At 42.2% G+C, this 13,227-nt stretch overlaps 2 protein-coding genes across 2 annotated transcripts; one reads left to right on the top strand and one right to left on the bottom strand.

Moving 5' to 3' along the window:
- Nucleotides 1–600: 600 nt before the first annotated feature.
- On the top strand, nucleotides 601–7,098 carry LOC120709184 (spermatogenesis-associated protein 20-like). The gene is made up of 15 exons (XM_039994729.1): nucleotides 601–916; nucleotides 1,035–1,107; nucleotides 1,325–1,346; nucleotides 1,474–1,552; nucleotides 1,689–1,721; nucleotides 1,887–2,035; nucleotides 2,126–2,282; nucleotides 3,017–3,257; nucleotides 3,340–3,581; nucleotides 4,284–4,547; nucleotides 4,619–4,729; nucleotides 5,160–5,384; nucleotides 5,484–5,687; nucleotides 6,081–6,257; nucleotides 6,561–7,098. Exons 1-15 carry the CDS (start codon nucleotides 641–643, stop codon nucleotides 6,849–6,851), a joined length of 2,544 nt encoding a protein of 847 aa, XP_039850663.1. The 5' UTR covers nucleotides 601–640; the 3' UTR covers nucleotides 6,852–7,098.
- Nucleotides 7,099–7,154: 56 nt separating this feature from the next.
- LOC120709186 (probable potassium transporter 2) lies at nucleotides 7,155–12,513 on the bottom strand. The gene is made up of 10 exons (XM_039994730.1): nucleotides 12,314–12,513; nucleotides 11,511–11,748; nucleotides 11,045–11,293; nucleotides 10,878–10,928; nucleotides 10,002–10,262; nucleotides 9,829–9,881; nucleotides 9,242–9,356; nucleotides 8,900–9,154; nucleotides 7,638–8,776; nucleotides 7,155–7,431 (listed from the first exon to the last, which is right to left on the bottom strand). The coding sequence occupies exons 1-9, from the start codon at nucleotides 12,353–12,355 to the stop codon at nucleotides 7,689–7,691; spliced, it is 2,352 nt and encodes a 783-aa protein (XP_039850664.1). The 5' UTR covers nucleotides 12,356–12,513; the 3' UTR covers nucleotides 7,155–7,431; nucleotides 7,638–7,688.
- Nucleotides 12,514–13,227: the final 714 nt, after the last annotated feature.

Genomic DNA, 13,227 nt, shown 5'->3' with positions numbered 1-13,227 from the left:
TGGGGTTCCATGGCGAGGAGGACTGTGGACTTGGATGGATTCCGGCGAGCTGGAGTCGCCGGCGTTCGAGAAGACGGTGGAAGCTCCTGGGTGTGTGTGTTTAATTATCTTGTACACCAGGGTGTTTCCTGCAAATACGCAGGGTTGTACTATATGTCTGCTTAATACATTATTCCCTTTCGCAAAAAAAAAATCACACATTTCTTTTTTTTTCTTATAAAACACTCTCGCAAAGTTCCACTGCTGTTCGATCCTTCTTAGAGTGTTCTTCTCTCCTAAAAAAACTAGAGTGTTCTCACCTTCTGTTGGCTAAAGTAAACTGATGGCAAACGCAGCACTGATGTTCCAAATGGAACCAGTCCTCTGCAGGGCAGTACTGCAGAAGAGTCAGAATGGTACACACATCTTTGAACTTTATTTTCAAATAATGTGATAGTGAAACACACCTCTCCTTTAATTATTTACCAAAATTCGTAGAGATTTTCTTACAGTATTAAAGTCCTTTCAAATTCACCCATTTTTTTTCAATCGAGAACATGACCAGAACGAAAGCGTCGAGGTGACACGGTAGCACGGCGCGCTGCCAACTGCCGCTGCGGGTTGCCCCGTCGACGCAGGTGTCTGTGGAGGCGCAGTCCACATGTCCCCCGCTGCTTCCGCGCCGGTCTTCTCCCACCTTCCCCGCCCCCTCACCCTTCCTCCAACTCCAATGCTCTCCACTCTTCTCCTTCGCCATCGCCTAACCGCCGCCGCCGCCGCCTCCTCGCCGACCCGCTCGCCTCTTCGCGTCCTCGCTGCCGCCGCTGGCATGTCGTCGTCCGCGTCCGCGTCCTCGTCCTCGCCCCACGGCGGGCGGAAGCCGAACCGCCTCGCCGCCGAGCACAGTCCCTACCTGCTGCAGCACGCGCACAACCCGGTGAGGAGCGCCCTTCTGTTCGTGCGTGCGGCCGTATCCTCTCCCCGTGGAAGGGATTCCGTGGTGCCAAGCCAAGTGGGTACTGAGCTCTCGCTTCTCTTAATTTCACTTGGCGCAGGTTGATTGGTATCCCTGGGGGGACGAGGCTTTCGAGAAGGCTCGCGCCAAGGACGTCCCCATCTTCCTTTCAAGTATGAACTCTCCTGACACAATCGGGTTAGATTAGTTGCTTTTGTAGCTGTGTAGTGCCAATGTGTGCCATGCCAAAACAGTGTGGTAATGATGTTGTCAAGAGAAAATTGAGCTAAAATGTTGCCGAATTCATCAATTTAGTTTCAGCCAAACCAAAATGTTCTCTATCTGACATTCTTATTTTGCTTCATGGCAAACGGGAATGTACCTGTGAAGTTGGCTATAGCACATGCCATTGGTGAGTTTTTATTATCCCTATATATTTATTTTCTTGGCATTATGCATTCTGCTATTTATGACTTGTGCTCACATGTTCGATGTTAACTTCGGTTTCTGTTAATTTCTTTGGGGGCTGAATTCCAAAGGTGTCATGTGATGGAGGTGGAGTCCTTTGAGAATGAGGAAGTGGCAAAGTTGCTGAATGATTGGTTTGTTAGCATCAAGGTAATAAAACATTTACTTCGTTTGATCCCACTCGTGACCAGTATTTTTTGTCTTCAAAACAAAAAACTATATGTGGCCAAGTTACGCACATGCAATGTGACCATACTTCTTTCTTTCTGACTATTAGTTTTGACAGGTTGACCGTGAAGAACGCCCAGATGTTGATAAGGTAGTCTCTTTGTGTGACCGTGCATTAGTTCCATTTTTAGGATGTTGCAAATTTGCAATTCCTTCTTTACCCCTTATTTTGTATGGTTAGCTCAAAAAGGTCTTTAAGTGTGTTTGTTTGGGTGCCACACAAGGTTATTTCTTGACTATAACCTCACATATTTAGGTATATATGGCATATGTATCGGCACTACATGGTGGTGGCGGTTGGCCTTTGAGTGTCTTTTTGTCACCCAATTTGAAACCATTGATGGGTGGCACGTACTTTCCACCAGATGATAAGTATGGAAGACCAGGCTTCAAGACTGTTCTGAGGTATTAGCTGAAGTACATAATTTCTGATATTTTGAAGTTATTACTGCAGGAGCTTAGCTTCTAATCATTTACTGCATAACTTCTCTTCAGGAAGGTCAAAGAAGCCTGGGAAACTAAACGTGATGCGCTTGAGCGTACAGGAAATCTGGTCATTGAACAACTTACGGATGCATTATCTGCAAAGGCTAGCTTGCAGGATCTGCCAAATGATCTGGCTGATGTTTGTGTAGATCAATGTGTTGAAAAGGTTTGAAAAGTACCTGATTGCATATTATTTTGCACCACCATTCTGATACATTCTCATACAAACTACCATCAAAATTGACTAATTGTTATATATAACTGTACTGCAGCTACTAAATCATATCTTCTCCCAGATGCTGAGCCCTAGGTCCTGATTTACGCCATTGTTTATTAAGCTACCAAAAATCCTTAACTCATTGCCATAGCTTGGTCAGACATGACCTCTGGAATCTCAGCTTCCTTTTTAGCTCTTATTTTTTTTCTTAACTAGCCTATAGTCCTAAGTTGCTACATGGATTCTGCTCTGCTATTCTAACTTTCGATGAGTACCAGTCTCCAGTGTGGTTGAGCTTTTAAGGCTTAATGTGGATAATTTGAAACTCGATCTCACATTCAATTTCAAAGGAATTAAAATAAGCTGGTATGTAGATTTGTCTTCAAAACATTCTCGAGTATGTGGTTGATTAATTCTCATGTTTTACTTGGTCAGTTTATGGACAGATTTTCCTGTCTTGCATGGACACCAAGATTAGAATTCAAATATAAGCTTACTGAAATTTGTCCTTGTCACCATGTACTTTTGAAGCTGCCAAACTAACAATTATAAATACTGCCTTTTGAATGCATTGATACAATATCGCTAAAAATGTTGTTGACATGGTTCTACTTATACAGATAACTTGACAAATATGTCCTCTATCATTTTCCTTAATAGCTTTTCTCCTTATGTCCTTACAGTTAGCAAGCAGTTATGATCCTAAATTTGGTGGATTTGGCTCTGCACCCAAGTTTCCAAGACCTGTTGAGGATTATATAATGCTCTATAGATTTCGTAAACTCATGGAAGCTGGGAAAGAGAGTGAAGCCAAGAATATAAAGAAGATGGTGACTCACACATTGGACTGTATGGCAAGAGGTGGCGTTCATGACCATGTCGGAGGTGGCTTTCACAGATATAGTGTGGATGAGTGTTGGCATGGTAAGTTGACCCTGAGCTCAAGGCGAAATTTCTTTTAAGCACTTTGCAGAATTATCCTCTCACATGTCCTCTTCATATTCAGTTCCACATTTTGAGAAGATGCTGTACGACCAGGGACAGATAGTAAATGTATACTTGGATACATTTCTGATTACGGGAGATGAGTACTATTCTACAGTTGCACGCGACATACTTGATCACTTGAGGAGAGACATGATAGGAAAAGAAGGTGAAATTTTCTCAGCAGAAGATGCTGACAGTGCAGAATATGAGGATGCTCCAAGAAAAAAGGAGGGAGCTTTTTATGTGTGGACCAGTAAAGAGGTACATCACTACATCTATGTGAATTTGTTGTCTACTCTCTCCGTCCTAAAAAAACACAATTCATTCTAGGATTCCAAAATTGTCGCAAAAAACATGTCATTTTACCCTATTTAGAAAGTGCATGTGCATGTAAGAATCAATTTCTGCCAAATATGGGTAATAAATAGGGGCAAACATGGTCGTTTTACCTTCTGGATAATCTTTCCTAAAATTTCTAGAATGACTTGTTTTGGGACGGAGGGAGCACTTTTCAACATAAAGTATACTTCTGATCTCTCCCTAGAAAATGGGCCAAGGGTTTAAACTGGCATACCATTATCAAGATCACATGAAGCCCGCGTGCTAAGCTTGAGTCCATCTCTGGAGTTTTGCACTTTGTAGTGCCGTTGCTTTGGACTTGATTTGCAGATTTTGAAGCTCTTCACACCTAGTTGCATCCACTTTGATGAACATTGTGGTCGCTAACTCTCTATTTAAGATAATTTTATATTTCACAATACAATAGTTACTCCAAGTAATTACACTTCAGGAACACTGCATTCAATTTTTCTACTTTTAGTTTTGAGTTTTTCAATTTTGATGCTTGGATTTCCACCTAAAGAGTAATAGTATATAAAAAAAATTCAACAAGTTGGGACCAAAAAGTGGGGTTGGGCTTGGCATAGAACTTGTTTCATGCTTAATATGCTCATGTTTACAAAGATAGAGGACGCACTTGGGGAGAACGCAGAGCTATTCAAGAACCATTACTATGTTAAATCATCAGGCAACTGTGACCTTTCACCAATGAGTGATCCCCACAATGAGTTCAATGGTAAAAATGTTCTGATAGAAAGAAAACCAGCTTCTTTGATGGCATCAAAGTCTGGGAATTCTCTTGATGAATATTCTCAAATCCTGGGGGCTTGTCGGCAGAAGCTGTTTGATATCCGGTCGAAAAGGCCAAGACCTCATTTGGATGACAAGGTACTCTTTTACCTGTCCATCTCTTGTCATTTTTAATCTTCCTACAATCTACTAACTGCAGTTAGTTTTAGGTTATTGTTTCATGGAATGGACTAGCGATATCTGCTTTTGCAAGAGCTTCACAAATTCTGAAGTTAGGACAAAGTGGAAGCAGATTCAATTTCCCAGTAGTTGGATGCAATGTGAGGCTTTACACTTCTTCCTCAGGATAATGCATTCCATCATCTTTCATTTACGGTTACTGTAAAATTCATGCACATAATCAATATGGCATGACTTCCAGTACTCATATGCTTACTTCTATTCTCGTGCCATTTGTTATGATAGTTTCCCTTGTCCAAACCAATTCACGGGAATCCACGATAATATTTTCAGAACTATTAAGTGGGAAGTGACTCTGGTAGTGCACCTTGTCAAAGGAAGTACCATGATGTTGTGTATCGTATTTGAACCAGTTATTCACTTTGTTGCTTCATATTTATTTCTTTGCTGCCATCTCTTGTGTATGGGAGGAAAATGTATCAGATATATTTGTAATCATAAGTCTCCAACTATAGCTTTGAGCACGTGTATTTGTTTCTTGACAAGTTGTATTTCCGGACATTTTTGCAGCCAGTTGAATATCTTGAAGTTGCAGAAAAGGCAGCGAACTTTATAAAGGTAAAACTTTATGATGCAAGCTCAAAAAGGCTGCATCATAGCTATCGCAATGGGCCATCAAAAGCACCAGGATTTTTAGATGATTATGCCTTCCTAATTAATGGCTTGCTGGATCTCTACGAATTTGGTGGAAAGATAGAGTGGCTTCTGTGGGCTATCCAATTGCAAGTCACTCAGGCAAGTTAGTTGAACTTGTTAAACACATCAATGCTGTATCTTCGCTTTATTAGTCCATATATTACATCCTGTCAAGTCATAACTTTTTGTCATCTGTAGGATGAGTTGTTTTTGGACAAACAAGGAGGTGGCTATTTTAATACTCCTGGAGAAGACCCTTCCGTTCTCTTGCGTGTTAAAGAGGATTATGATGGTGCAGAGCCTTCTGGTAACTCAGTTGCAGCAATCAACTTGATCAGATTATCCAGTATACTTGATGCAGCAAAATCTACTGGTTACAAGCGCAATGTTGAACATCTCTTGGTATGTGGTTATTTTATGCTAAGGTTCATATGCAGTTATGCACTACATTCTAGTAGCAGCCATTATGATGTCATAGTAATTTTCATTTTGTAGTAATAATGTAATATAATCCTTTTCACTAGAAGATGATGATAGGGTAGGGAATTTTTCTTTTCTTGATGACATGTTGTCTGGATACAGTTTATCCTATTGAAATAGGCATCAATATTAGAACTTCTTCCTAACATGAATCTTGGCTAAACATGATCTTAATGTTTTAAGCAAAATGTTGTAGCTTCATCACGTAAGAGTTCCAGAAGACCAGAATGCTTCTACATACAAGCAGTCATGTTTTGAGCAATATATCTTTGAATAACTTATTTGCTTATGTTGTTTGCAATTGTTGCTTCGCAGGCGGTCTTTGAGACAAGACTACGACAGCTTAGTATAGCATTGCCTTTGATGTGTTGCGCAGCAGATATGCTCTCTGTTCCATCGAGGAAGCAGGTTGTATTGGTAGGGGAGAAAGGATCTGCAGAATTCCAGGACATGGTAGCAGCTACATTTTCATCATACGATCCGAATAGAACAGTGAGTGACGACCGTTCTGAGGTCAAATTGTTTCATTTTGGTTGCTTACTGTCCGCTAATCATGCCTATATCCTGGGCCATTCCATATTTCCATGCCCTAGCCGATTCAGTACTTCTTTTGCACAGGAGGACCTAATGTCGACTAGACGTTTTGTAGTCAATTTATCTGACTGTTTTGCATTTGTTTGATTCATGTACGAAGTCGATATGGGTGTTATTCCTTCAAATCTATACATTCTTCTATGCATAATTTTTTTGTAGCTAGTTATATCACTCACTTTGGGCACTTTATTGTTGAACCAGGTAATTCAAATTGATCTCAGGAACACAGAAGAAATGGAATTCTGGGACAGCAACAACGCAAATATTGTGCAAATGGCACGGAGCAGCCCTCTGGGTAAGCAAGCGGTGGCGCATGTGTGCCAGGACTTCAAGTGCAGCCCGCCCGTGACTTCTCCCGAGGCGCTCCTTGAACTGCTCAACAAGACACTGGCCGCTGCAAGTTCAGCTGCCCGAATCGGTTTCCTTCCTGCTGCGACACACCCCTTGAGCCTGCTCAACAAGAAACTGGCCGCTGCAAGTTCAGCTGCATGAGTCTTCCTTCCTGCTGCCGTGCTGTGAGACACTCTTGAGCTGCTCAACAAGACACTGGCAACTGCAAGTTCAGCAGCCTGAAGAGTCTTCCTTCCTGCTGCCAATCTGTGTATATATTTAGTAACATGAAAAGTTGTTTAGACCTGTTTATCAGCCAAGGTTCATAGGATGTTGAAGCCTTCGCAGCTGTATATAGATCAATAGATGTCACAATAAAGCACGGTACTGAAATGCTCTCGTTTTCATCGCTTGCTCGAGTCAACAATTTCTTTATGTATGAAAAAATTACCATCATGGCAAAACTAAGCAAGAAAACGCTGCAACTATAGGAGAAAGCTGACAGTAAGAGTAAGATAGTGCATATTTCCATTACATAGCTCTCAGAAAAAATTACAGAGCATGCATGTAAATACACCAAACGGAAAACTTAGCGTAACTCGCCCCGTTCTGACTGTTTATTTAGGCTAAAAATAATATGAACAAGGAAAGTCATCTCTACAAGCTGAAACCAGAAGCACATGAGGATGCATCATCTCTTCTCCACGAGCCTTTTAACTCCAGAATAAAGCCGCAGGTAGCACTGAAATGAAAACGAAATAGTTCGTAGGAAAGATTATAAAAGTTTAGATCATATTCCCTTTTCCCCGATCCCCGGCACGTTAATTCCCACGAGATACCTTGCCTACTGGTGCATACGAACAAATGAAAACCATCTAACTACAAAGCTTGAGACAAAAACCATCTAACTACAAAACTAGAGACAATTTAAATATAGAACAGACTCACCATGCTTCATAGCAACCAGGTATCCACATGAACTTGGCAATGGGCATACGGCTAAACATAGTATATCATGCCCACTTCTATCAGGCTAATGTGCGGAATGTGCAGTGTGACCGATGGACCTCTGCAGTTCTTCCGGAGGAAAGAGTAGCCAACATCAATAGCAAACTTCTTCAGGAAACTCGAACTCCTCCTAGCTTTGATATAAGAATGGCCCATGATGTATGCCACCCCAGCATGTTTCGCTTCCACAAGTGCCATGAGCTCATCTTTCACTTGCTGACCCATATCATCATCCTCTGGAACCTCAAAGCGAACACGGCGCCGTCGGCTTACACTCGGGTATTCTTGCTCGTAAGAGGACTGCAGACTCCGAAGGCTCTCTGATTTGCTGCTCCTTGTAGTCAAGGAGTCAGCTATGCCATTGAAATCTCTCATGGCCAATGGAGTGCCAGCATCATCAGTGGTTGTTATGACTGCCATCCTTCCTTCATTAGCAATATCATAACTTGCTGAAGAAGAAGCATCCTCAGCTTCCATCATAATGAACTTTGCTATACTCATAACTAACATGTTCTCAAAATTGTCATCGTCTCTCTGCACATCTTTGTAACCATATCTAACAATGCAACGGTACATCCGATATTCTTTAGGTCCAATCCTACCCACAAGGTATCGCTCATCTGGTGAAACATATGGCACTGGTACTGACTTCACGCAAAGAAAGACTAGGACTTCATGGAAAGCAGGGAGATTAGTGACAAAATGTGAGAAGATGGAGGGTACACCAGTCACCAACTCTGTATAAATTAATCCAATACCAGGAACCCGAACTATGCCAAGGCTTGGACCCAGAGACAGGATCGATCTCATTGATACTTTGTTCTGTAGGTCAAATTGGTATTTCCTCCTTAACCCATAGTGCCAGATGTACATGACAGACATGAATATGAAAGCAAGCACAAGTGGCACCCATCCTCCCTGAGGAACCTTCATGAGAGATGACGAAAGATATACAGCTTCAATGGATCCAAAGAAAACCAGAAAAAATAGGGCAAATACTATGTTCCTTTGCCAAACAAAGATGACAATCAATGCCATCAAGAATGTAGTGACAAGCATAACAGTCATGCATGCAATGCCTGGAAAACACAGAAAATTAGTGCTTAGACTCCCAGTGCATGAGAATGTTGGGAAAATATTTTTTTATAAAAAGACTACAGACAAGAAAGAACTTGAAGCTTGCAAATCAATAAAAAGCTCACCATAGGCATTGCCGATAAGAGTAGTGTCACGGAATGCAACCGTAACAGCTACGCAGAGCACCATAAGGATCCAATTTATTTCTGGGATATATATCTGCCCATAGATCCACCTCGATGTGTGGACAACCTTCACTCGTGGGAAACATCCCAAAGCATGGCACTGTTTCACAATGGAGAACGTTGCTGAAATTACAGCTTGGCTACCAACAACTGCAGCGAGTGTGGCCACCACGAATACAGGCCAAAACACAGGTTCTGCATGATATTCCAAACTTAAATTACACTGTCCAGGAAAAAATAAAGGAAACGGGTGGGGTGGGGTTGGGGGGAAGAGACGCGAACCTGGGATAGTATCATAAAAACCTGTTGGCATGTGAAAAGTGTTCTTGGATAGAAATGCAGCATGGCCCATATATTGTAGAATAAGGCATGGATATATGACAGTAACAAAAGCCACCTGAGTCAAATGAGAAAACAATTGTAAACTTAAACATGATTTTTCTTCAGCAGAGGAGCATAGTTCAACAAAACATAAGCTGTAGCCTTGTAAGTACAAACAAGACAGGCAATTAAAAAAAATTAAAGGAATTTTACCAATTAACTAGGCGACTTCTTTTGGGTTTCTGATCTGTTGCAAATATGCAGGTTATATCCATTTCAAATGAGCATGTAGAATAGATTTGTTTCACATATATTTTGTTTTGTACATCAAATTTGCTGCTGTTTCTACAATGAAGCATATAGATTATATCTCAGTTATTTTTCATGTCAAGCATATAGATTATATCTCAGTTATTTTTCATGTCTGCTTCACCGCGCAGCTACAACCACCAAACAAATTACAGAACAGGAAGGATATATCCAAAAAGAGTGTGTATATTTTCCAGTGGAAAGACTAATGGACAGAGGATCATGCTAATTCAACTTACCCTGACAGAGGCACTTGTGAAGTGACCAAGGTCAGCAAACATTGCTTCACTGCCTGAAAAATGGAAAATAGAGCTGGTGTTTAAATCTTAACTGCATACAGGTTACAAGAAGCATTAAAGACAAACATTATACATCACCCCCACTGACCATTGTACGGTTAGCGGTAACTAACCTGTCATTGAAAGAAGAATCCCTCCTAAAGCAATCCAGCCATCTTTACCTGTCTTCCTAAAGAACTTAACCATATAATACGGAGAGAGAGCTTGATATATATTTGGGTTCCAATGAAGTATGTTGTATAAACCAATTCCACCAATGGAAAACAGCCAGATGATGACAATTGGTGCAAACAAGAATGCAACCTTCTGAGTACCTCGATGTTGCAAGGCAAATAGACCAACCAATACAATGCACGAAAGGAGAACTACAGAACCTGGAAAGCAAAAAAAATTGCATGTGAGGCACAATATGATCCATTTCTGAAGTAAATTGGTGTTTCAGAAAAGCATGATAGAGAATATCAGTATATGCAATGACAGAGGTACAGGGGAAAAAGGTATGTGACTTTTAGTTCATCCAATCATATTCTATGATAATACGTGTGTAAGCAATGTATATTGCGGGGAATGATTGGATTGATTGATAGAGGTGCACAATGGGTTACATATATAGGCAGGGAACCCTAGATGGTTTATAGAAACACCACCATCAGGGGACCCTGCCGCCATCTACCAAACATAGGAGGGGGCGGCGCCCCCAGCCAGGGAGGCTGAGCGCCGGCCACCCAAGGCCCAACAGGGCCTGCTAATCATAACCCTAATAGCCTTGCTAACAACGTGCAAAACATGTACAGTTCTATGATTAGAGGTCTAAAAAAATTGTAGTTTTGAGATAATTTGAGAACATAAGTGTAGGTCTTTTAAATTTACTCAATTTATCAAGGTAATTCACATATTACTGTAAATGCGCAACCGCTAGTACCAACAGTGTGTGTTTAAGTATTTTTGCGGCAAGGGGTTATGAATTCACAGAGATGATATGTACTTACGATGCTCTAAACCAGTAGCTCGAACTTGCAATCCAGACATAGATGACAGAACTGCAAGAAAAGAACAAGCAGAATGAAGCACGATAAATACACATAAAAGGTTGATGATTGCAGTTTTGTATACATGAGTGGCAATCAAATAGATTACTGTGGTAGTAAGTATCGACCTGAGATTGCTGGGGTAAGGATACCATCACCAATCACCATGCTAGCGCCACACAGAACTATGAGAAGAAGCACGGTTCGCATTTTTTTGTGCTTCTCTAGAAACCTTCTTAGCCAAGGCGCAGATCCATTGCGAGGGGCAAACCCATTTCTGTAGTATGTCGATAGTTCCTCATCAGCTGCTTGTTGATTTGGAAGCAAGCTAAGTTTTGCATGCCTACAAAGGAGCGAATACAATGCAAACGGTCCACCTACAAAAGTGTAAGCAGCTAATTATTTGTTTGCCCTCAAGTGACCAAATATAAAAGTGTCAAAGTAGGCCTTGTTTCAGAAGATAGATTAAAGGATAAATTTGCTATAAGATTCATCAGGATGATCAACTATAACATATACTTGTGTTGAATTACAATAAAGTTATTCCAGACATAAAAAGATAGAGAGGTTGTTTAACAAGAGATCGATACGTACCTTCGCCATTATCATCAGCACTCAAGACAATAGTGACATACTTGAGCAAAGGAATAAGAGTGAATGTCCAAAAGATGAGGGAAAGCACACCGAATACTGTCTCCTCATCTTGGTATTGACGGAGCTTTCCAGCGAATGTACTTTTATAAACGTAGAGAGGTGATGTGCTAAGGTCCCCATAAACAACGCCAAAGCTCTGGTAAGCTAAGAGTAATAAATTCATGTAGTACTGCCTCCGCTGAAAATGCATGGCAGAACAGCTACAATTAGAAACTAATTTCTGCAGCGGAGCAGAATAATGCTGCATACATTCAAAAGCAGTGCTCTATAGCATCAAAACATTTGCTACTCATGTAACCGAGAAATGAACAGAGAAAATGATTCAGCTAAAAGAATTGTTCACCTAACGTGGTGATAAATAGGGTCATCTACTTAACATCAGCGATCCAAACCGTGAGAGCTGGCGACGTTGCCGCTCCAATCCATCGTGTCACCGCAACAGAACCGAAATGCCCAAACCAAATTTGCGGCGGAGGAAACATAACAAGTGTCGAAACTAGCCTTCAGATTCGAACCCCGGGGGGGGATGAATCGGAGAAAAAAAATAGAGGGAGAGGGAGATTCCGTAGACGGCGCGTAATCACTGATCCCGGTGAGGATCCGGCAATGGATCCCTAAATCTCACCCCCAAAGCAATCCCAATCGCAATCCACGCCCAGCCCAGCCAGCACCAGCGACAGGACAGGCAAACGATAGAGCTAAGAGGAAGAGCAGAATCACGGGCAATGAGAGGCGTCCCCTACCGGCAGCTGGTCGGCGCCGACGACGCCGGCCTCGGCGTCCATGGATTCGAGCGGCGGCGCGAGGCGTCCGACCGGAGGAGGCGCGGCGCGGCGCGGCTAGGTTACGTCACGCAGGGTAGGCGGGGGAGGAGGGGGCGCTGGCATGATTGATCCCCATTTATTTATTGTTATAAATTATACTGTGCAATTTTACCCTCATTATCCCCTCGCAAGCGGGTGATAATATTTTCGCGCTTTTATCAGGGGCGTTTTCGCTAAAAAAAATACCGAGGGGAAATCGACCGAATCTTTTTTTTGTTTTTTTTAGATCAAATCGACCGAATCTGAAGCGGCCGTGATGCGTGGGTTGGTTTTTGTTTGTTGCGGACAAGTGGCGGCAGCCGACGACGATGAAGCGACGGAGCGCGTCGCGTCGTCGGAAGCAAGAGGGAGGACGATCGCCTGCTCTCCCGCCCTCGCATCTGGCTGAGAGATAAGATGGAGACAGAGACACACTGCTTGCTTTGCGATGCACGCATCCCTGTTCTGTTCTGTTCCTCCTGCAATACAATTCCATGACACGGAACGAGCTCGAAAGTAGGGGTCGCTTTCTCCACATTCCTGGCGCAATGCTTGGAGTTGGAGATGGACAGGTCTTTTTTTTTTTGAAACGAACCAGGCAGGAGAGCTGCCGATTATATTAAAAAGAAGAAACAACATCCAGACTGGACAAAACAACAACGACAAAGAAACCGACCAGTTGGATTTGGACACGGCCACTCCAACTCCACTCGAACTCTACTCAACAAACAACCGATTGGATTGGGACATCAACGCGGCCGCACCACTCCACTTGACGAGACTAGAAACAACCATAAACAACAAAGACCGAAAAATAGCACCCAAGACTAACCAGGAGGCAAAGTAAGCCCCGC

This window comes from Panicum virgatum, chromosome 5K (assembly GCF_016808335.1).
Source record: "Panicum virgatum strain AP13 chromosome 5K, P.virgatum_v5, whole genome shotgun sequence".
NCBI classification, from domain to species: Eukaryota; Viridiplantae; Streptophyta; class Magnoliopsida; order Poales; family Poaceae; genus Panicum; species Panicum virgatum.
The sequence above is the reverse complement of the archived record's forward strand: the minus strand, read 5'-3'. Positions and strand labels throughout refer to the sequence as shown.

What these genes read in the sequence shown, in the direction of transcription:
- LOC120709184 (XM_039994729.1), top strand. Translation starts at nt 641, where the DNA reads ATGTCCCCCGCTGCTTCCGCGCCGGTCTTCTCCCACCTTCCCCGCCCC. An exon ending in AACGCCCAGATGTTGATAAG is followed by an intron (nt 1,722 to 1,886) that starts GTAGTCTCTTTG and finishes TCACATATTTAG; the next exon opens with GTATATATGGCATATGTATC. An exon ending in GACCTCATTTGGATGACAAG is followed by an intron (nt 4,548 to 4,618) that starts GTACTCTTTTAC and finishes AGTTAGTTTTAG; the next exon opens with GTTATTGTTTCATGGAATGG.
- LOC120709186 (XM_039994730.1), bottom strand. Translation starts at nt 12,355, where the DNA reads ATGGACGCCGAGGCCGGCGTCGTCGGCGCCGACCAGCTGCCG. An exon ending in TGCTGATGATAATGGCGAAG is followed by an intron (nt 11,294 to 11,510) that starts GTACGTATCGAT and finishes ACACTTTTGTAG; the next exon opens with GTGGACCGTTTGCATTGTAT. An exon ending in TCACAAGTGCCTCTGTCAGG is followed by an intron (nt 9,357 to 9,828) that starts GTAAGTTGAATT and finishes CATTTGACTCAG; the next exon opens with GTGGCTTTTGTTACTGTCAT.